Source organism: Phoca vitulina, unplaced genomic scaffold (genome assembly GCF_004348235.1).
Source record: "Phoca vitulina isolate PV1807 unplaced genomic scaffold, GSC_HSeal_1.0 scaffold1, whole genome shotgun sequence".
NCBI lineage: Eukaryota > Metazoa > Chordata > Mammalia > Carnivora > Phocidae > Phoca > Phoca vitulina.
The window spans coordinates 70,140,161-70,164,594 of NW_022589704.1; the positions used below are offsets into that span (position 1 = coordinate 70,140,161).

A 24,434-nucleotide genomic window follows, 5' to 3' on the forward strand; every position below is an offset into this window, starting at 1 on the left:
TAAATGCATCCCATAAGACTAAAAACGTGATGGTTTGGGATACAAGCAATTTAAAGTCATAGCTATTCTATTTGACTTCGGCTCTGTTGGCAAGCTCACCTTTGCTTAACAAATGCAATTGTAGAGAAATCCAGAATGCTATTTTTTAATTAGAAATTAAATTTTTTTTTTAATTTTATTTATTTATTTGTCGGAAAGTGAGAGAGAGAGAGAGCACAAGCAGGGGGAGCAGCAGGCAGAGGGAGAAGCAGGCTCCCCGCTGAGCAAGGAGCCCAATGTGGGGCTTGATCCAGGACCCTGGGATCACAACCTGAGCAGAAGGCAGATGCTTAACCGAATGAGCCACCCAGGCATCCCAAGAAGAAAATTTTAAAAATAGCTAAATGTTAACCCCTAAAACTGAAATCATCCTCTATCATTCTATTGCCTTATCTCAAGATAGGACAAGGTGAAGTGTAAGAGGGTTTCCAGAGAGCAGGCCTGAGACACCAGGCAGTTTCTGGTTAGTGGCCATTTTCCCTCCACTCCTTTACGTGTGCTTTTACTCCCAACTTTCCAAACACGGGTGTTACATGACCACCCTTAATTCCCTGTTGCTCACCCCCCAAATACAAGAAGGGCCTGTGACCTTTAACTGCTAAGCAAACTCGGCTCTTGCTTTCTTTCACCGTCATTTTAAAATTTAATGACTTAAACTTGGATTCTTTTTAATGGCAAAATATCATCTCAAATATTTAAATCGGTCGTATTTTGGCTGGGAAGCCCACTTAAAAAATAATTTGTGAAGAAGATGACTAGCTCCTCCTCAAGGGACAATCTAGGGGGATTTGTTCTTCCAGCGTCCCAAACTCTGCATTCTCAGGCAGCTCCGGTGGACCTGCTGCTCTACACGCATTAGAGAAGGGACCAAGACGTATCTCAGGCAAAGTGCAATAATCAAGACAATGTATGACACTCTAGGATATGTGTCTTGAAGAGACAGAAATAGAATAGAGAAATTAATCCATTTCCAAAGTGGAATAAGTTAGTGGCATTTATATTGTTTTGAAAATCATGTACATTGTTTCAAAATTGAGATTTCTGACAGTGCACAGTTGAATAACCCCATATGGAGGAACATGATTAGTGCTCATAAGACCCCTCAGTTGTGCCTTTCTGGTGACTAAAGATAAGATATGCCAAATAACGATAAATTGGACAAGATGGTGTGTACCTTACACTAATACTGAAAGTAGGATGCGGTAAAATCACTGAGGAAAGTAGCATTTGTGGACTGGCCACATTAGTAACTAGCTCAAAGTCAGTGCATATCCTCGGGCTTCATTTCACGGCAAACAGTTGAGATATTTACCAAGTGTTTCTAAGAAATGCCTAAAAATTGCAGAAAATGTCCTGCAAATGACTAGAACTCCATTCACAGGCAGCATGGGAAAGTAATGTGCTGAGGGGGAAAAAGAGTAAACCTTGGAAACATGGTAAGTCCTGAACAGAGAGTTACTATAGTTAAATACATAGTTTTCTAAGTAGATTATCATTAATGCTTGGATTTGAGAGGAATAATAGGTCTCAAGGGGCATTCAAAATATTTGCATATATTTTTTTAACATTTTATTTATTCATTTGAGACACGGAGATACAGAGAAAGAGAGAGCATGAGCAGGGGGAGAGGCAGAGGGAGAGGGAGAAGCAGGCTTCCCGCGGAGCAGGGAGCCCGATATGGGGCTCTGTCTCAGGACTCCTGGATCATGACCTGAGCCGAAGGCAGACCCTTAACTGACTGAGCCATCCAGACGCCCCTTGCATTATTCTTTTTGTGTAACTGGGTAAATTATCTTTAAAACAGGGGAATACAACTATTTCTAACTGAGAAACTGAAAATAATAACTGGATTCCTAATACCATTCAAAGCACTAACCTTGTTGAATTTGAGAGAAAAAATATATTTGTCAGCCTATGAATTAAAAAGTCACTTTCCAATGAGGATTTTTATAAGTTCTATTTCAAGTTACTCACCCAGTTATGACATTGATCACATCACCTTGAAATTATCACCACATATTTGCTCTTGCATAGGGGCTTTTATCAGCTCATCCTTCCCCCAACAAGGACATGGACAGTAAAGTAAAATAGCATAACTTTATAATCCAAAGACATTATTCCTCAACTGCTGTGGAGACTTGCGTGAGCATCTCTAAAGATACGTGGTTTAACTTCACTCATTCCATTTTGCTGAAAGTCACTTTTTAATTTACCCCAACACTCATGTACTCAGAGCATTGTTGCTCAAAGTGTGTTCCATGGAACACTAGTTCTGAAAGTGCTGGATGGTCATATCAGTTTGGGAAATGGGAAGCTAAGCTTTTTGTTTATTTCACAGGACTCCTGAAAAATTATGCACATTACATTAAATGTGCGTTGTGAATTTTCAGGAGAGCCAAAAGGAAGAATTAGAGTAAGGAAGGATTCCCGAACTTACTTGACCACAGAACCCTTTCTTTTCCTTGGGAAACTGTTCCCCTGAGAACTCCTGACTCGTCCCCAGAGCACAGATCTTTAAATGCATAGTTGTCTTAATTCAGTGGTGCATGCACATAGTTTATATTTCTGTATCCTTCCTGGACCTTCCTGGATGCTGGCCTCCTCACCGCCCCGCCTTCTCACATTTCTTCCTTTTCTAAGTATAATTTCATGGACTGCCTGAGATCTTATTTTCATCGTATTATTCTAGGGCAGCACTGCTGGCACTCATAAAGGAGGGTAAAAAAGAAAGGTCCATTCCTTAATGAACAACAAAAGAAAACCTTAGCGGCTCATTATGCAAATCTCCAGCCCAAGCTGGACCCTTTCATTGCACATTCAATAATACCATTTTAATACCCAAACAAGACAAAACTGGCTAAATCTAGAGTCCTAACAGTCATGGAAAGGAGTGGTGAAGTAATTAAAGCTAGAAGGGAGTCATGACTCAAAGGTCATATTAACAGTTTCATGAAAACTTAAATAATCCTGGTGAAGTAAATTAAGCCTCTCTGTACTTCAGTGTAGCTATTTAAAAGAAAATAAAAAAGCAGGATTAATATTACTGAAAGGAGTGTTATAAGCTATTTGTGTACTTTCTACCTGAGAATAAAATGTTCCAGTAAGTAAGCTTGAGAGGAACAGAGTGGGTGTGCACTGTCATGGCCGGGGGAGGGGGGGGGTGCGGGGGGGGTGGGGGGGGAGGGATGGGGGGGTGGAATCTCTCCAACAAGAAAAGGTATTATTCTCCAAGACGTCATGAATCCTAGTTAATTGGAGCAGTGTGGTAGGAGGACATGTGGTAAAGACCATCTAAAAAATGACCAAAGTATGAGTTATATATGCAGTCTTATTGCATGACATAACACACGAAATAACACAAATATCACTAATCAACTGTTGCCCAGAGGTTCCTGGATGTCATAATCTGATCACCTTATTAAAAATACTGTTAAACAACTCACTAAAATACAAGCTCCTGTGCATACCACTGCCCTCTCAAATCGGATACCCAGGAGGGTCCCTGGAATCTTTATTGGAAAAAAAAATCCCAGGTGATTTAGATGATCATAAACATTTCGGAATGACCAGATGAGAATGATTTAGAATTAGATTTCCTAATAGTCCTAGGTAAATAGATGCTTCTAATGGATTCAAAAGCAATTTCTTCACTTAAATCTATCATCTGAAATCCTATCCAAAATGTGAAGTGTTTTACTAGTCCCTTTTTTTATAGATAGTACAGACATCCTTCTCACAGACCCTGACATGAGGTTTTTATCTTATAAATTAAATGCAAAAAAAAAAAAAATTAACATTTTCCTTTCTGTGGCTAGGGCATTGTTGAACAAAAAATAGCATATTATTTACTTTTTCTTTGTTAGAATCAAAGGAGCACATATAGATTCTGTTTTATTTAAACTTTTATTTTTAAGCTAATGAGAAAAGTTATAGGTCTAGCAAGAGTATGTCCAAGATTATCTAGGACAGTCCCAGTTTCAATATTCTGACCCACTGTGTCATAATACACTAATATTGGATCATATGTCAAAATTTTAGGTTAAAAGCAAATAGTTGTTCTAGTTATAGGTTTCTGAAAAACAATTTGGTTTCCAGAAAAAGTGTAACTTAGTATCATGACAAAGTCTCCAACTTAGAAGATAGGAGAATTTTAAGCAAGTTTGTTTTGTTTTGTTTTTTAATTTGGACAATGCTACATAATTCTGGCGTAGGTAGCAGGCCGCTAAAAATTCTGATAAATACTATTAACATCTCAGATTGACCATTTTACTATATTTTCGATTCCTGTAGTGACATTCACTTTCTGTCTCTTGAATAAGCTCAATAAGAAAACATTTCTATTTGAAAAGGATCTGAGGAAAACTGGATTATGTTTGTTTGTTTTCTAATTAACAAAGGGGCTATACTGAATGGTAGGCCAACTGTCAACGGGCTTCCTTTTAATCTGGGGTTTACTTTCATCCTCCTAGTCCCTGAGTACATAATACTTCAATGTCCACTTCCTGATATTAATTGATATTTACTGTTGTGACAATACATGGCCAGCAATCTTGACTGTGGGAAAGGCGCCCTTAGAAGTACCAGTATCAGTTTGGGCTGTGTAGTCTTTTTCTGAAATGTAATCTAGGCTTCCTCCCAGATGCTCTCAGCCAAGAGGAACATACAGCCCCCTCATTACCACAATCAGGGCCCTTCTATTCCCCAAACAACTAGGCATACCTGCCTTCAAGTACTTTCACTCTATTGAAATCCTGCCCCCCATCAGTTTCATAAGTGCATTTGATGGTCAGTCCTGATTGACCACACCTGGAACTGTTCTTCTGGAACATGAGAAGAAACTAAAACTTCAGGTGGTGGGAAAAATCCTATGTCTTTTCTATTCCTATTCTGCAGTGTTGAAAATTCCTATTTGCATATTAAAACTCAATACCACCTTGCTTTAAAAATAATCTCATTTGGAATCTCATTTAATCTAATGAATGACTCCTTTATCTGCAGATTTTTCAAAGGATAGTTCTGTTCCCTGTTCTCTGCAAGGAGAAAATGAATGTCTTATTACATTCCTAATAACTACAGATAATGAAGGGAAAAGCATCGTTCACAGCATCAGTGAGAAAGGTGGGTGGCATGCCTTCCATTGTCAATGGTAAGTGATACTACATGGGAGAGGAGGAAACAACCAGAAAGATACTTGGGGTAGCTAGCTTTCCAGGAAAGACATTTCCAGAGTTTTGATAGAGTGCTTCTACATTCCCAGTGATTGAAATATACCTGTTGAAAGGTTTGATGTGTTCCAATGTCTCTTCCTTAACCCGCATAACAAGATATATTTGTACCAAACATTATCACCTCAAAAGCTGGCTGATGGTTTATACAAAGATGGACTGATTAAATCCAATATAAGCAGAAGGTATATCTTTAGGAAAGGCTAGCAGTGGGGAGCATAACAGTCTAAAAGAATGAGATTTGCATCAAGCAAACCTTGGCTCAAATCCTGCTTCTGCCACTTAATAGCTGCTTGACATTCTGGAAGATACTTGCCTCTGAGTCTCTATTTCCTCATCTGTAAAATGGGAAAAATAATAGTACCTTCTTCTAAGGGTTGACCCAGGGATTAAATAGAATAATGCATATAAAACATGTGCCAGTTCATAACCTACAGTAATGGGTCATTGAGTCAAAAAAGACACGAAGCAGCAGGTGAGGAAGGAAGTGATCTATACATACAAAGAGTCCATTGCTTCTGTGGGTTTTCATCCATACCAACTCATGGAGTTTGCTTGGGACTTGGGAAGCTCTCAAATAAAAATCTCATCTTTAGCGAAGGAGGGAGAGAAATTTATATTAGGTAGGAAAGAAAATAGTGGAAAAGGTACTTTTATTGAGAAGTTTTAAATTTTAGTATCAGACTCACCTGGGGAGCTTGTTAAAATGCCTGCATCCTGTGCATCCTTTTTTTTTTTTTTTAAGATTTTATTTATTTGACAGAGAGAGACACAGCGAGAGAGGGAACAGAAGCAGGGCGAGTGGGAGAGGGAGAAGCAGGCTTCCCGCCAAGCAGGGAGCCCGATGCGGGGCTTGATGCAGGGCTCAATCCCAGGACCCTGGGACCATGACCTGAGCCGAAGGCAGACTCTTAACGACTGAGCCACCCAGGCGGCCCCTGCATCCTGTGCATCCTGTGCATCCTGAGTCAGCAGGTGTGATGTGTGACCCAGGACTCTGCATTTTTTTTATTTGAGGGAGAGAGAGAGAGAGAGGGAGAGCAAGCCCGAGTGGGGCAAGGAGGGAGGAGCAGGGGCAAGCAGAGCTGAGCAGGAAGCCTGCTGGATCCCAGGACCCCGAGATCAGGACCTGAGCCGAAGGCAGACACTTAACTGACTGAGCCACCCAGGCGCCCCAAGGACTCTGCATTTTACTACTACTCTGCAACAGATAGCTTCAAGACCTCCCTGGCTGTGTTCTTAGATATTCACAGGTGCCTCTTTTCTGTCTTCAATTAATGATGTGTTCCTAAATCTTTCTGGCAGAAATGACAGCTGCATTAAATCAGATCTCTCCAGACGCTGTCAGCAACCTCCTCCTCCTCCCGCAAAAAGCTGGTTCTGCCCCAGACAATAGCAGCAAGGGCAGGCTAGCAGGGAGATGTGTTTTGTTGTGTGTGCTTGCTTATCAGTGTGCCAACAAAATATTAAGTTCTGAATTTAAAGCCAAGAATATCAAACTGCCATCACTAAAGAGTGTAAAAACCAAAGCAATACCAAAGTAACCAAAAAGTAAGTGCACGACATTATAAACCAACCAAGAAAATATTATTAGAAAAATAACACATATTTTAATACTGATTCCATTGGAAAAATGAGTTCCAAACAACAAAAATGAACTTCCAGAACTGTTCTTAATTCAGGGGCTTTTGCATCCGGTTGGTTTTACTTTTTTTATTTTTATTTCTTATTTTTATTTTTGTGTGTGCGTGAGAGAAACATGCTTTTAGCTGATAAGGGCATCCTTGTTACTGAACTATTGGTTGTTTTTTGTTTGTATGTTTTGATGCTTCCACACAATCTGAGTGGCACATAAACAGGCCATCCTTCTGAAAGCACTCAGACTCCCTGATGACTTTTTATTAGGGCTTTTTATTCTCCCTGTGCTTTTGTAGTAGGGAAAAGTGAGGGGAAAATTACCTTCCTGAGGAGTCAGCTGACAGCTACAAGGATGCTTCTCCCTGGCAAATACTCCTGTTCCTAGGTAGGCCCCAAGCTTCAAGGGGCCCTGAAGATAGAGCCTGTCCTGGAATCTGTAGGCCCTTCTCAGAGCGCTAAGACCAGAGAATCCCAGGGCAGCCCTTCAGACGCCAGGATAGGAAGGAGGAAGTGAAGGCTAAGGATTTCCACGGTCCTACCAACCAATTTCAAAAGAAACCAAGTGAACAGTCACCATCAGGGTGTGTGTGGTTGTAGGGAGAGCTTTGCTCGTCTTTTTTCTTACACCTGGAACAGTTTTCAGAGGAGAAGAGACACATTAGTTAGAGCCAGAGTCAAGGAATGACAGTCGGGAGGTTTCCTGGCAGGGAGGTAGGTGTGGATATTATACCACAGGTCCCAAAGTGGAGGTGCCAGGCCCTTGAAGTCTTGAGGATAGAAAAGGAGGAAGAGTATAGTTGTTGTAATAATAATAATAGTAGTAGTAGTAGTAGCTCCCATTTATTGAGCCCTTACTAATGCCATATGCCAGGTATCATTCTATATGTTTGACATGCATTAATTCTTTTAGCACCCTCCATATAACAACCACGTAGAGCCAGTATTGCTATTATTTCCATTTTACAGATAAGGAAATTGAGGCAAAAAGAAGTTACAAACTGTGTTAGTTGTGGCAGTAATTAAGTACCACTGCGGGCCGGGGAAACCTGGCCGGCGGGCTTGCAGCCTGTGCTTTTAACCACTGCACTACACTGCCTCCCACTGGCTGTGGGATCATAATAAATACCTGGCTCCCGGAAGCATGTTCGGTCAGCGGCAATAGACATGTTATTATGCAAACCACATATGTCATTTTCAATTTTCTAGTAAGCCCACTAAAAAGTAAAAATCTGGTGAAATGGATTTTAGTAATGTTTTATTCAATCCCTTCTATCCAAAATATTGTTATTTAGCATGTGATCAATAGAGAAATTATTGAGATGCTTCGTTTTTTTCCATACTAAGTCTTCATAGTCAATATGTATTTTATACTTACCACACAAGCTAATTCGGAAAAGTCACATTTCTGCGCTCCGTAGCCGCCCGTGACAGAGCTGGCAGATTGGCAGCTCGGGGCCTCAGGACCTGAGAACTAGCTGACACTGGCCAGGACTCGACAGGCAACATGACAATGGCCCTCTTCTCCCACCTAGAAATATGTCTTCAGTCTGAGGATCTCAGGAAATACTAAAGAGAGTATAAACTGGACATTTCTATTGTGTAATACCTGCTCTGGTACTTGGGCCAAAATCTTTTCTTGAGAACTGTAGACTATCTTAACGTATAATGTATTCTCAATGTATAAATGTATAATGACTCTAAGTTCCAAAAAAATTATCTCTGCCGGGCCATGCCTGCCTGTTCCTCCTTTATTTATTCTCTATGGGAGAGCCCTCCTAATTCACATTCTGGCTGCAGGGTCTTAGCAGGCTTCATTTTGCTTTCCTCAAGAACATGCTACGCCCCACCCCAGACATTTTGTAGTCAAGGATGTAGCCAGTATATATTCTCACTGACACACGCCTGCTACTTTTTTGCAGGACTGTTGCTAACCTCTTAGAAGCAGCCATGGTTCATTTGTTATGCTGGAAAGAGTCTTTAGATCTTCATACTACAGTAACTACTTCATTAGCTCCTTTACTTATTTCTGCATAATCTCCTTACATGGCTTTTTTAATCCAAAGAACAAAAGTGTGTGAGGCCAGCCATCATGCTGTTGTGGGGTCATTAGTCCTGCTCAAATTCAGATCAGTTATAGATCCTCACCTTGAAAGCAGCATGACTAGTCCTGTGTATATAACTCTCCTTATTAAATATCTAAAAGCAATAAGAGTTGGGATAAACTAACCATGATTCATTTCCTCCCCAGATACCACAGATTTGCCTCACTTCTTGCATAAGGAGGCAGATATTTAATGATAATTTTTATGTGGGATTTTTTTTCTCATGAAAGAAAGGGGAGAGCTTAATTATAATGTTTCATTAAGAAATGTATCATCTCCCAGGCATATTGCAAGATTTATTAGTCATTCTGCTGTCAGTGAAGGAAGGCACTGTATAATTGTGAAATTATATTAATATCATCAATAGAGTCAAAATAACATTTCATAGAATGTTCAAGTTGAAAGGACTATACAGAACATCTAGTTTCCCAAACTTCCCTGAAGGTAAGAATCCCTTGGGATACTGTTAATAATAAAAAAAATCCGTGGCTCCATCTAAGACCCACTGAAGCAGAATCTCTGGGGAAGGATCTAGGAAGCTGTGAGTTTAATAAGCATGAGCACCTGAGCTCAGTCTTATCCTCAGGGAAGTTAAGGGAATGCTGAAGTCCCACATCTTTGATGGTTGAGGATCCTGGGGCTCAGAGAGATCATGGGACCTGTTGTATATCAGACAGCTACTATGTATCAGATGGGAATTGAACCCACCGCTCCTGACCCCAGTCCAGGAACTTTCCAGGACACCAGAGCACTGCATTAATGTTAAAATAAAACTAAAAGCCATCATTGTCTTCTGTCTATAAAAAAAAAAAAAAGCAGCAAGTAGTAAACTTCTTAGGATGGTAGGTTTTATATAAGTTTGAATATAATCTCCAAGCACTTCATGTTTCAAGGAAATCCATTAAAAAGTAATATCGTGTGTGTGAATGAGCACACATACACACATTTCATTTCTATTCTATCATGTACCCAGAAGAGACCATTTTTAGTCATTAAACTGCAGTCTTTTTCATGGTCCTTTCTATATTCCATGTGTATTAATCCTCATTCTTGGATTCTAACTCTTTTTGAGTCAGCCATTCAAGTATATATCCATTTGCCTTAAATAACCAAACTCTAACTTTTGTTCTCCTTTGTAGGAATAGGGCTATCCTTCAACAAGTAACTCATTTTTTTTAATGCAGCAAAATAAAACATGTTACTATTTTCCTTCTACTGGAAAAAAAAATAAGGTTGGAAAATTTAATGAGAAATATTTTCTCTACATCACAAGATTAATTATACCATCTTTTTTTTTTTTTTTAAGTTAAGTTTTTAAGGCTCCATGCTGGGAGCCCCAGGGCTTGAACTCACGACCCTGAGATCAAGACCTGAGCTAAGACCCAGAGCCAGACACTCAACCAACTGAGCCATCCAGACACCCCAATTGTACCATCTTCTTAATATAATTTTCTTTGTTTCCACAGACTGCCCAAAGCCCCCAAACATTCCCATGATTATGTTGGGGGTTTCACTGGCTATTCTTCTCATTGGGCTCGTCCTACTGTGCATTTGGAAGCTGCTGGTGTCATTTCATGATCGTAAAGAAGTTGCCAAATTTGAAGCAGAACGGTCGAAGGCCAAGTGGCAAACGGTATGTGAACCCTTAGGGGCTATTCCTTGTCCAGGGGAGAAAGTGACTTGTGGAAGAGATAGATGTCAGCTTTCTTCTGCTCTATAATAGAGAATGAGAATGTCATGTTCTTTCCCTACCCCTCTCACTATGTCCCTAACAGCTATGATTTATTTTCTGCTTTGAGGACAAAGGAACCATTATCTGGAACCTAGATAGTGCTCAGAGCATGCATTTGTCTCTCAGTGTAGTGGGGATTTGTCCCACTCTGAAGAGTCTCATGAAACTCCTTATATAGCTGCTTAGGGACATCAAGGAAATACATTTAATCTTCATCACCAGGAGGATCATTCAGGCCCCATTTGATAAAGCATAGCTGCTGTATCTAAACACAACCATAAATCGGTTGTATTATAGCCAATGGAATAAGGTTCATGAGTAGTAAGTATGGCAGTTCGTGCCAATTTTCATAGAAATACTCATTACTTATAATAGATTACAATGCCAAGTCGAGAAGACTTTAAATGCCATCTAGTTAGTTCTTCTGAATAACAAATTTTAAACAGCTACCTGAAAAATACCTAAAAAGTGTCAACCTTTAAATATGTGTACTCAATAGATATAATTTATGTGTCTCCTCTTCACAGTAGACAAACACAAAACAGGACTCCAATTTTCTGTGTTTCTTTTCCACAGGGCAGATAATTACATTTCTAGAGGGCCATAGAAACAATTTCATGGTTTTAATTTCATCTTTCTATCTCTAATGGTGTGCCCAGTTCTCTAATAGCAATTATCTTACATTGCTGATTCTAAAAAGGGTGATTTCACTGGAGAAAATACAGAAAAACACCATGTTCCTTTGGGTTCATCTGCCCAAATAAATTGATGTTAACACTTTTTTCTCTAAGTATATAGTGATATCTCCAATTCTTAAAGCAAATGGAATTTCTGTTTTGGATAAGTTTATCTTGATGAGGAATGTCTATACCTTGTGCAGTTATTTTGAAGTAACCCTAACATATGATGCAGGACAATGGACAATGAAAATTTTCATCTACCTCATCTTCCTTTTAAAAATGCCTTTAGACGCAATAAGGAAATTCAATGCATGGATCTTGTTTTGATTCTGATGTGAACAGTCCAACTGTAAAAATACGTTTCTTGGACAACTGGAAGAAGGATAATATAGACTGGATATTAGAATGATAGCAAGGAATTATGATTAATTTGATTAGGTAAGATAATGGCATGATGACTTTGCTAGAAAAAATCCATATTTTGGAGTGAAAGGAAGTGAAGATTAGGTTTGCTTTGAAAAAATTCAGCCAGAAGAGAGGAGGATAGTGAAGCAAGTGTGGCAAAATCTTGATAATTGTTGAATCTGGGTGATGGGTCTTATAGAGGTTTGTTATACAGCTTTCCTTTTATGTATGTATGAATTTTTCATAATTAAATAAAACCCTTTAGGAAAGTAAATTTGGATTTGCAATGAAGATATAATATGCCCATACCTAACAAGGTCAAATGTAACCTGATAGGTTAGTTTGGTGACTTAGAACATAGTATTATGAGGCTAAAGTGTTGGGTCAGTTAACTTCACCAGATCCCCTGGCCTAGATGTTTTTAACTCTCACCAGCTGCCAAGCAAATGCCTGGCAATAGTCAATAAGGACAATCAGGCAAAAGAATATGGTTAAGTTGGCACAAAGAATCACGTGGCAGCAGTTGGTTGAACAATGCCAGTCCTGTGAAGTAGTCTGAATAATCCCATTTTCAGTGTAAGGAAACTGAGGCTCAGAGAGGCTAAGAGACTTCCCAAACAATTGGTCCATGGTGGAGCTGAAAACCTAACTGCAGCCTCTTCCAAGCATAGCCTTGACCCTCCTAGAAATAATAAGCAGGTGTTCTGCAAACAAGTACTTGGGCAATGATATGATGTGTATCTACTAACCAGCACATTTTAATGTTCTCATACAAAAGCATGAATACTGACAAATGATTAATATCTTTAAAATAACATTTTAATTAACAGTTAAATTCCCCAAAACATGCATTGTTTTCCCTCAGGATGTAGAACATGACTGAAATTCAAATGCCAAATTTTACTGTTTCTTCATGTAAAATGGAACAAAAATACACATTAAACAGATAAAATCATAAATGAAAAATATTATTGCCTTGTTAAATTGAGTTTCCTTGAATAATAAATATTTGATGTTCTTGACTAGATAATAACTGGGCAATAATTATTCACTTGGATGCAAAAGAGGTTTAATTCAAATAATTCAATTCAAATTTCACTAATATATACTATTGAAAAAAAATGTTAGTGCATCCATTTTTGGGGTCCTCAATTTGATTCCATTTTTTATCTAAAAACCTATTTCTTCTTGAAGAACTGAATTTGACTGGTCTTCACACCCCAGGGGACCTCCAGAGTTGGTAGGGGTAGTTGGGTCTACTGACCCATAGACCTCCATTGGACTCCAAAGGTGACAGAGCTCAGGACAAGAAAGAGCTTTGTTTCTTGCCTCTTGAAACATTTCATCATAGCCATAAAGAAAGGTTACCTTTTATTATGCTTTTAAAAATAACCTCCCCATCCATATTCTTTATGAAAACACAAAGGAAAGATATTTAAATTCATCTTTGATTAGACATTTTTTTCTAGGATGACAAGTCATTAACTAGAGGCAAAAAATGTTCAGTCTGACATTTCTTACAGTCATGGATTGATTTTGTACTGTGCTAAGCAAATCAGGTCTGCATTTGGCAGTTAGGCAATCATTAAGAGAACTGTGGGTCATGACAGAGAGCTTTCTTATTACCACTTTTTCAAGCTCCAAAAATGTGCCATTGCATTTACAGAATCTACAGCCTAAATTAGCACCCCTGGACTCCTGGGGAAATCAGGCTGGTCACCTCAGATCAGTGGGGGAAACTGAAACTTGTCTAAATAGTGAAAGAGCTCAGACTCATCTGAAATGGAGATCCAAGCCTGTGTCTCAGCTGGAAATCCTCTGTAGAGAAGTTGCCCCCCCACCACATAGCCCTAGAGGAGGCAGAACTAGACATTGCCACACTTTTTCCTGCCAACAAAACCTGCTTTGAGCTTAGTCTCCTGAGTTTTGATCATCAGCTGAGGGCAGGAAACACAACTGCCTCCCAGCAATATATACTTGCTCTTTCTCCACCCTTAAAGTCCCACCTTACCCTCCTACTATGGTCTGCTTCATCCATCACCCGCTATTAGCATGCCCAGGCCCTACAACTAGCTTTGCAAGAGACGCCCCCAAATATTATAGACCTGAATAAAGTTGCTTCAAAATACGGAATGAAAACTGCACAATCAAAATTAATATTCAACTAAATGTCTACAAAATAACATCATGTCAATTGCAACTTAAGTCACCTCCTTTATAGTGCATATAAATTATACTTAGTGTAGAACGTGGGTGCATTTTAATATGCTTATTTACATATTATTTGAGAGAGAGAGAGAGACAGCATGAGGAGAGGGGCAGAGCGGGGAGAGAATCCCAAGCGGACTCTGTGCTGAGCATAGAGCCCAATGCGGGGCTGTATCTCAGAACCCTGAGATCTTGACCTGAGCTGAAACCAGGAGTTGGACACTCAACTGACTGAGCCACCTAGATGCCCCACATTTTAATGTTTGACATGATATGGGATGGGGCCCACAAAAGTGTTCCTGGTCCTATGAAGATCTAAGCTGGCCCTGCTCACAGCCCGTTCACTCTTTCAGAGTATTTTTTTCTCTCCGTAAGGCTCCCTCTTCCTTCAGGACAATGCTTCACTCGTCATCCCCAGCCTGCACTTATTTTTGCCATTTTTCCTCTTCAATTGAGTCCTTTATTTTTTCTGTAACCAACTTAAATTTAATAGCTTGTAGTCTTTTTTTTTTTTTGAACTTTATAGAATTCATACATGATTTTTGTTTCCAAATGAGACTCCACCTGCATCTAAGACCACATCAGTTTGCCCTTCACTCTCCAAATTCCAAGTTCTTATGGCAGCAGGACTAAATAAGGACTGGAGGGTCCTCAGAATTATCCAGGTTGACTTCAGGAGTAGAAGCAGTATGGTGACTTGGCCTTCACTCATCACCCACCACCAAGGAGTCTCTTTTCTGTTTGCCCTCATTACTGAGATAGCATCTCTCTCTGAAGGCACATGAACAAAGGTAACAGGTTACTCAGTCAGAGGTCAGGCCACTGGCTCTGGGCAACATAGAACAGGCACAGGTGTGATTCTTCCTCACGGTAAAGACACTGCGGCAAATCCACGAGTGACAAGTGGGGAGATGCCCAGGTTTTTCAATTTCATTCAGTTCTTTCAAGAACTGAAAGACATGTACTGGGAAAGCAAATACAATTGTAGTTTTGAAATCTATGTCTAGAACTTGCTGCCGTCTCTACAATTCATGAGATAAGGAGACCAATACAAGATTTAGTAATTTGGAAGGTACCTGGTGGTACCTAGACTTCATACACAAGGAGAAGTGGGCTTAGAAATGATGGGTTAGCCTGGTGATGGGTATTAAAGAGGGCACGTTCTGCATGGAGCACTGGGTGTTATACACAAACAGTGAATCATGGAACACTACATCAAAAACTAATGATGTAATGTATGGTGATTAACATAACATAAAAAAAAAAAGAAATGTTGAATGTGAAAGCTCCGGGGGAAAGTATCTTTCTAACCCCCTCCAAAACTTAAAGAAAAGGAAATTCCAGATGTGAAGAAGAGGTATAAATAAGAACTAATAAGAAGAGGCAGCATTTACTGAGCACTCAGTATATGCTGGGGTCTGTGCTAAAGAGTGTGTTATTTCATGGATGAGGTAGGCACTTTGGAATGCCTCCTGTGGGTGAGGACACCATGATTTGGAATTGTTTAAGTAGGTCATGTGGTGGGACTGGGTTTGAACCCAGGCTGTCTGACATCAGCGCCTGTGTGGTCAACCTTGGAAAGTGGAAGAGAAGAAACTGCTCTTTACCCAGACATCTTGAGCCTGCCTGGAGCAATTCAACCAAAGGAGAGATATTGGAGGATCAAGCTTGTTGTTTCTTTAAACACCTACAGAGACTTGGTCCTGCTTGTCCTGGTGATGGCTCCTAGAAACACATCTACAGCCTGAGGAGCACAGCTGAATTATCCAGACAATGGCACAAATCCTCTCCACTGCCCCAAGGGCAAAGCCACCTTGCCCAACCCACCTTGGGACCTGTACATCTTCCTGAGCCCTGTGGCCCGCACACTAGTGCCTCGTGACTCTGTGCTCCACACACTGCTATTCTCTAGTAAGCGAATGCCACCACATTCTTTTACCATCTAGAGCAGTGTTCACTGTCCTAGGGATCTTTCCTTGCTTCTCCCAAGCAGCTAGGTGTTTCTCCTGAATTTTGATCTCATTTTAGCAAGATTATCGGTGCCCTTGTGTGATGCCTCCCACCAGCAACACATCTCTTAAAGGCAGATACTATGTCATTCATCTTTGTTTGCTTCTACAAGTTCACTTTTCCCGTTTTTTATGTTTTTTACTTTATATTTCATTTTGGGGCCACCTATCGGTTCATTCTATTCATTCGGTAAATACTGAGTGCCTGCTGTTGGCTAGGCACTTCTTTCAGCTCTGGTAAAACCGCAGTGAACAAAACAGCCAAAGTCTTGTTTTCTATCCATCAATTAGTGTGTTTCCAAACAGGGTAAGATTTTTATGATACATATAAGGGACTGGTTCTACATACTAAAAAATTAAATGGACATGTATAAATTTTAAAATGCTAAGAGTATGATTAATCAAAATTATTCAAATGGCTTCCAAGCTTGAGCCTGACTCTCTTCTAGTTTGTTATGGACAATGAAATTATTTAAATATATTAAAACCATGTTATAATAGGTACATACTTTCATTCGAACCTTTTTTTTTTTTTTTTAGGGAACCAATCCACTCTACAGAGGCTCCACCAGTACCTTTAAAAATGTAACCTATAAACACAGGGAAAAACAAAAGATGGACCTTTCCACAGATGGATAGAACTACTTCATGCATGAAAAGAGTCTGCTTCACTGATATGAAATGTTAATGCACTATTTAATTTTTCTTTTTTTGTTGCTTCAAAACGAGGTGGGTTTAAGATAATAATAGGTCATCTGGAGATCAGTCACTGTCTGTATAAGGTTAGAGACTGTGTTGGCAGGTTCAAAATAATCAGGAAGAGAAGTATCTTTAGCAAAGGGGTGACTTTGGGGATCATTGAGGAATACTAACTCTGTCGTATTAATGCCTCAAAAAATCATCAAAATGACACATGAGGGCCTGATTTGCATTTGAAAAATGTTTGAAATTAGAATCTCATTTGTTGCAGGAATATAGCTACCTGAAGTCTTTGTCTCAGCAAAATCACAAAGTCCATATGCTCACATTAAATAATCACACTTGTGAATTAATTCTAAACTTTTAGTAAATCTGCCCTTTCCTAAAGGTGGATTCTTTTAAAAATCTAGAATAAATGAGATACTGACTTTTACTTCAACTGAGACAATGCAGTTCTTCTAAAGATGTCCCAAATGTAGTAAGTGTTAATAATTTCTGTGGATTTGCATGTACCTAAAAGTCAGGTACACAAATAAGTATTTTATAAGAATAAGAAGTAATTTCTAAATTAGAAAGTTAAAAAAATAAATTAGAAAGTTACCAGTAAAAACGAAATATCTAGTCTATTATTTAGATTATTTTTAATTACCTGAAGAAGAAATTTCTACACTCAGTTTCCCTCCTGACCCTGAGTTTTCAAACCACTACTTCTCCCATATTTCTCAATCCATTTTACTTAGTTTCATAGTCATCTAAACCCTGGAAATATCATATGAAAGTTTTAATTTCTTGTTAAAAATTACTTTAAATGGTTAGATAGTTTAATCAAAAAAAGCTCCAATAATGCAAAAGGAACATGGGTTAAACAGAATAACATTTTAAATGGCTTTAAAGCAAACACATCAAGAGTACAGTCTCTCATGAGTAATAGGCTTTCTATCTATATGTTTCCATTTATATAACCTAACTTGCACATTTCATGTGCAACATGGCGAATATGCATTTGTGTATTTACTTTAAAAAGTAAGATTTTACTTGCAAACTACATGTGGATAATTAAGGATCCATAGGTTGATTGAGGAGATGGACTCTGTAGAATATTATTTCCTATTAGTACGGCTTCACGGAGCACTGTCCTCTTATTTGATAAGGAAGCTAAGCCTCAGAGAGTGAGTAGAAGAACTGGTCCAGCATCTAATCTTCCAGCTCCAAGCTATTTCTTCTCTCCACAGTATGAGACTAAGTCTTTTGTCCATTAAATGATGGAAAGATTTGGTTGGTTAAGTGATAACTATCATTTGTTTGAAAATGTCCCGAGACGAAAATAGCAATTAAACTACTGGAGCAGAGATGAGGTCTTGTACTTTGGTGCAGTGTTTATTACCTTTGAGTAAATTGTAGTGTGAAACATTTTACTAGGTGAATAGTTCATTATGTAATGGAGGTTTCAAATGTATCCATTGAGTTGGCACAGGTAATCTATGATAAGTTTCTTCAATTCTACCGTATAGATCTGTACACATTTGATCACTTGGAGACTTATTTCTTTTCTTATTTCTAAGTAACTCAGGTAAATCAGACACTTGGGGAATACACAGCTATACTAAAAGAATTACTAAATAATCACATTGGACACCTGAATGGCAGAGGTACCCCCTGTGTTCCTGACTGAAGCCCAGGGTCTGGGGAAAATCTACAGCAACAAGGAAGTTGCGTTGGTGATGACACAACAGTAGTATTCACCTCTACACGTGATATTTCTTATTATTACTAGAATGGGATTCTAGAAAATATGAATTTCCTTTGTGTATATATTGGGGAAGGTAGAGAAGAATCTGCTATTTCTCTAATACTGTTTTGACCCAAGGCTGGACCTTGAAAAGGCCAAAACATTAACAGTAGTACTTCTGTTCACTGAAGAGTTATATTACATGAAGATAAATGGGTTTTTTGTAAGTTGTTTTACTGTATTTTGTGTTGACATAAATAAACATGGTAATTTAAACAATGAACCTTAGATGGATGATAATTCCTTTTGTTTACTTGGTACCAAACCCTCTTCTTGGATTTCCGGATCCCTGTGTGACCTGCTCTGACCAGCTTGCTGGTCTCATTCTGGGGCCAAGAAGAACAGAAAGAGGCAGCCACCAAAGGCAGGAGACAGCAGGGAACCAGCTGCAGTTTGCTGAATGGTTACAATACCCACATCATGAGGTTTTTTTAAAAGACGCTCGGACATTACCCTACATTTTGTAAAATCAGGATTAGTGTTATGGGCTGAATCGTGGTCCCTATTCTAATAAAACTTGTGTACTGAAGTCCTAACCCCCGGTACCTCAGAATATGATTGCATTAGGAGATAAGGTCTTTTAAAAGGTAATTAAGTTAAAATGAGGTCATTAGGTTGGGTCCTCATCCAATATGGTTGGTGTCTTTTTTTTTTTTTAAGATTTTATTTTTATTTGAGACAGAGAGAGAGAGAGTACAAGCAGAGGGAGCAGCAGGCAGAGGGAGAAGCAGGCTCCCTGCTGAGCAGAGATTCCCGATGTGGGGCTCAGTCCCAAGACCCTGTGATCATGACGTGAGCCGAAGGTGGATGCTTAATGACTGAGCCACCCAGGTGTCCCAGTGATTGGTGTCTTTATAAGAAGAGGAGATTAGGACACAGATGTGCGCAAAGGGACAACCATGTGATGACACAGGGAGAGGAAGCCCATCTACAAACCAAAGAGAAAGACCCTGGAAGCAACCAACCCTGCCAACACCTTCCTCTGGGCCTTCTGGCCTCCGGAATTGTGAGAAAATACATTTCTGTTGTTTGAGCCCTCCACTCTGTGATACTTTTGTTATGGCAGCCCTAGCAAACCAATATAGTTAGGGAGCGCTACTTTTCTGGGCATCCATTTGGTAGATTCCATGGTGCTATGCTCATTTTCCCAAAATGAAGCAGAGAGAAACCAGTGCTTACAAAAGGAGCCAACTTAGAAGAAGTCCTTTTCTTAGAAGGGCTCTTTCCTTACAAAAGGGCAGGGAAAGTCAAGTCGAAAGTAGTTATACTCTGAAACAAACTGTTGTAGACAAAAGCTGGATATCTGGAAATCCAGAAACTGTTCCCATTTTGAATAGCACTGAGAAAAAAAATCACTTTTTGCCTTAGGTTTTCATTTACAACATGCTGGCACTGCTTGTCTCTTCCAGCACCTATAACATAGTAGATGCCCACTAAATTCATTCAGTCAGTATTATTGAGTGCCTAGTAAATGCCAGACATTGTTCTTATGATTATGGATACAGAAATGAACAAAATAAGCAGTTCCTGTGCTCTGTAGTGGGGAGAAGACAGGAAACAAAAGAATATACAATATCAGGGTATGCATATCCCAGATCCACTTGTCCCCACCTGTCCCCCAGGTCTAAGCTGGTAGTCACTCCAGCACCAACTCACAGTTCCCTTAATAGTAAAAGCCCATCTCCAACCTAAATCCCCAACTTCCAGTCACAGCAACTCCTGTGCCCAAGTCCAGAGTGCCTGTTGGATCTAGGTAATAAAATAGAAGTTTTAAAAGAAGACTGCAAGGCTAAGTTGCTCTGAACAGTAAGGCACAGAGCCCGGAAAAGGAGAGGAAAGAAACAAAAAGTTTACTCGACTGGGCTTGGGGGAAAGCCAGGAAAGACTGGAAAGTTGGGAAGTGGGAAGAAAAAGTCTTTGGGGTAGCCTCTATGTATGGGTGATGTTGAGAATGAGATATATGGGGCTGGGGTTGATCGGCTGTTCATTTGTACTCATTCTTGTGAGCCTGCTGTTCCCCTGAGTAAGGCAGCCTGTGGGGTTTCCCAGCGGGAAGACCCAGCTCCGTGGGGGTTTCAGCTGAGAGTCCACAATGTTTTAATCTGGTTCAGGTTTCCCCTTTAAGACTCTTCAACACCAGAAACCATCATGCCCCGAAACACCCTGTTAAACCCCCCGAATGGCAAAGGGCAGCCTCCAAAGCAACCCAGGGTCTTCCGATTTGCTCTCTCTTCACCTCTCCACACACAGTCCTTTAGGTACTTCCAGTACTAGAGAAGCTATCCCACCAATACATTCTTTAACCATAGGAGAAAGCTGACCTCTCAAAAGAGTAAATTTATTTAAGTGTTTGTGATTTGTAACAATTCCTTTTATGGAAATCTAAATGGGAAAAAAAATTCCTTATTCAGAGGGAATGAGAAACAGGGATTGAATGAAATGTGATAAATAGAAATTCTCCCTTCTGTTAAATTTTATTATATGCAGCAGACTCAAGTCAACACAACTGAAAAGCAAAGAAACTTAAGTTCAGGACGTCACAGTGGCTCTTTTAAAGGTCAGTTGGCCTTGGCTGCTCTAGTACTGAATGAGTGAGGTTCTGGATGAGGCTTCTGCAGCCAGTGGGTTGGGCAGCAGCCAGCTAGTTCCACAGCTTGAGCCAAGGCATTAATTCCTATGGTTTGTGGACCACAGCAGGGTTAAATGCTGCCTCCCTGTGTCTTGGAGATATCCAAATGTGAATCAAAACTTCATCCTCTGTTCTCTCCCATTTGGCTGCACAACCAGCAGAGGGAGAGCAACAGGGGTACCCCAGGGGTTCTCGTCCTGTAAACCTGTCCCAGAGGTAGGCCCTGGGAGAGACACTGGGCACTAGAAGGCACAGATGGGACCCAAACCTGCTCTTCGGTGTCATTAACCACTTCAAGGCTTTACAAATCTCATGGAAGTTCAAGTTCAGTGTGAAATTTCAATCTGACCTTTGCAATTTCTAGGTGTGTGTTTTATGAGGAAACTTACTGCACAAATTGTTTTGTTTTTTCAGCTTGAAATGTATTTGCATTCATGGTTTTTGTATAGCAGCCAATCCTGCTTCAGGTCAACATCTAAAGAGGATGCATTATGAAACTCCAGTGTTTGTCAATAACTGGGGAGAAAATCACTAGGTTAATTTTTTCATCCAGTTGGCTTTGCTATACATAGTATGGATGTGTGTGTGTGTGTGTGTTATTAAAAAAAACTTGCTGTTAAACAATTTTTATCTGTATATCTCACTATATATATATATATAGTACATATATAAATACAAACACACATATTACTTTCTTATTTTAACAGGTAGATCTTACTAGATTTATTTGTATCTATTACTTATTATTTATTTACATCTATTACTATTTAATAGATGTATCTATTGTTTCTTATTTTCATAGATGTGTCTTACTATCATTAAATAGCTTACTTTGCTAATAAAAATTGGTAACACCTACTGTTCCAAGTGCTATATATATGCTTATATATATATGCTATATATAACTTATTCAGATGGTATGGTATTATTAGTACTTCCTATTTTATAGATGAAGAAATTGAGGCACAGAGATCATAAATAGTATACACACTGCATTGGGATCATAAAAATTAAAATAAGTAGACCATCTGTCACATGTATTTTGCCTAGTTTCAGTGTATTAAATGTCTATCTCATTGATTTCAAGAAATGTGTCAGACTTTAGAAACTTTTTTTTACTAAGAAGATGGAATTGGAAAAGAAAAAAAATAAAAGAAGATTAAAAACACTGAGCAAAATAAAACATATGAATTTGTCATAGAGGCAAAAAAGAAAATGTACAATATTTATCTGAGGCATTTTTGAACATGTTCACTCATTGTTTGACTTAATCAAATCTACTATTCATTTTAAGAGATAACTAATTCATGCTTTAATACAATTCTATGTTTCATTCAAAAATCTGAAGATGACTTCAGTTCCGGATGGACACAGGAAAGCACACATTATCTTTTTTACCCTTTCTCAACACACAAAGCTACCATTCAATATCCTAGGCTTAGATTTAGGCAGTAACAGGATGTAAATTTATGTGTCTTAACTTCACCTGCTGAGAAGTTCGCAGGGAAGAGCTAACAATCTGATAGACATTCCTGTCCTCAACCTGGTTCTGTGTTGTATCATTATTGCATATATTGACCGTATTTCCTAGGGTTCTTGTGAGAATTAAATGGAATAACATATTAAAGAATTTGACATATTTGCTTAATAAATGTTCAGTAAATGGTAGTTATTTTTCATTACCTGAGTTCCTCCAATAATCACCCTCTTGGAAAAAGAGCAGAGTATCCAAGGTTGGGGTCTAGATATGATTGGAAAACTGAAGACAAATTTTAAGGAAGAACCATGAAGCGCATGAAAAAGAATAACACAGGAAGGTCTCTGATATCATGAGTTAGATAATTCAAAATAAGGGCTAAATTGTAAGACAGGAATGCTGTTTCTGGGTAAATGTGGTAACAGCTTCTTAAACCAGACCTTAAGAGAATTCTATAGAAACTGAAGTCTGACCTGTAAACTCTTGGGGCCAAGGCAATTCTACGGTGGTGCCCCTTTGGAAAGAGTGGGACACAGAAGAGAGGAGCTGCTTGCAAATGGCGAAAGGAAGATGGGCTCTATTGGCTCAGAAAGCAGAGCATCAGGCCATTGAGTGGAGGTGAGTGGCAGCAATGGAGCAGGGACCTGCCAGGGCTGCAGGTTGAGCAGAAACCCCGAGACAGGCAGCAGCCGGGAATATAGTGGGTGATGGGAGACTCAGGTTGGGCCTGGAGGCAGGTGCTCAGTCAGCTTAGGCAGTGGAATGTGGAACAGTGTTCTGGGCCTAGGCATGGTGCCATGGAGAAGCAGCACCAGGAAGCTGCCATAGGACACGTAAGCCCCCCCCACCAAGGATTCCCCGATACCAGAGGTGAGTTTAAATCTCAGAAGGGGTCCCTTAAGTCTTCCAGGTACCATAGTGAAGAATACAGACAAAATTTAGGTGTAAGTGTTAAAAAGACTTGGGGGCACCTGGGTGGCTCAGTCGATTAGGCATCTGACTCTTGATTTTGGCTCAAGTCATGATCTCACAGTTGTGAGATCGAGCCCTGTGATGGGCTCTGCACTGGTCATGGAGCCTGCTTAAGATTCTGTTTCTCTATCTCCCTCTGTCCTTCCCTCCCCCCAAAAAATAATAATAAATATTAAAAAGACTTATTCATACCCTCTGGGTGCTGACACTTAGGTTTGGGACTCAAAGGATAGACATATTTGATGTGGATGGAGATGAAGGAAAAACCACTTAAAGCAACGTTTCTCAAATTCACATTTGTGGCCCCTTAGAGGTCATTGTTCAGTTCTAAGAATAATTTCACAATAATGTATCTTAGCCTTTTTCCTAGCCCATCCTCCCAGAGGGACAACCCACCAAACAAATCACAGGCTTTTCTTAGAAAAAGGAAGGCACTGGGAAAACCAGGGAAAGGAGTGGAAGAATAATGTAGGTCATGAGGACCTACAGGCAAAATTAAGAATACTAATGGAAATAACAAGGCCACAACTATTTATGACAAATAACAAACCCAAATGACAGATTTCAGATTTTGTTTTTTAAGAAACTTGAGCTAACAAGCCAAGACCAGTTCAGTTTGGGGCCTAGCCTTTCTTGAAAATAATTGCTCTTACTAACAAATAGGAATTTGCCTGAATAGAAAGTGCAAGTCAAAACAGAGAAAGATTTAGTAAAAAGAGATGCACAGGTTTTCTGCAGCTCACATCGGTGAGTCACACTATCCCCTCAGGGAATACAGTTAAAGGCAAAGGACCAGGGAAAATCCAGGAGGCAGGGTATTTCATTACACT

At 39.5% G+C, this 24,434-nt stretch overlaps 1 protein-coding gene across 1 annotated transcript in view; it reads left to right on the forward strand.

The window, feature by feature from the left end:
* ITGB6 (integrin subunit beta 6) overlaps window positions 1-16,677 on the forward strand; it is a 73,142-nt gene extending 56,465 nt beyond the window's left edge. The window contains exons 14-16 of the mRNA XM_032423639.1: window positions 5,038-5,157; window positions 10,471-10,637; window positions 16,579-16,677. Of these exons, the coding sequence (XP_032279530.1) occupies window positions 5,038-5,157; window positions 10,471-10,637; window positions 16,579-16,677 (386 nt within the window). The remainder of the gene's footprint in view (window positions 1-5,037; window positions 5,158-10,470; window positions 10,638-16,578) is intronic.
* Window positions 16,678-24,434: the final 7,757 nt, after the last annotated feature.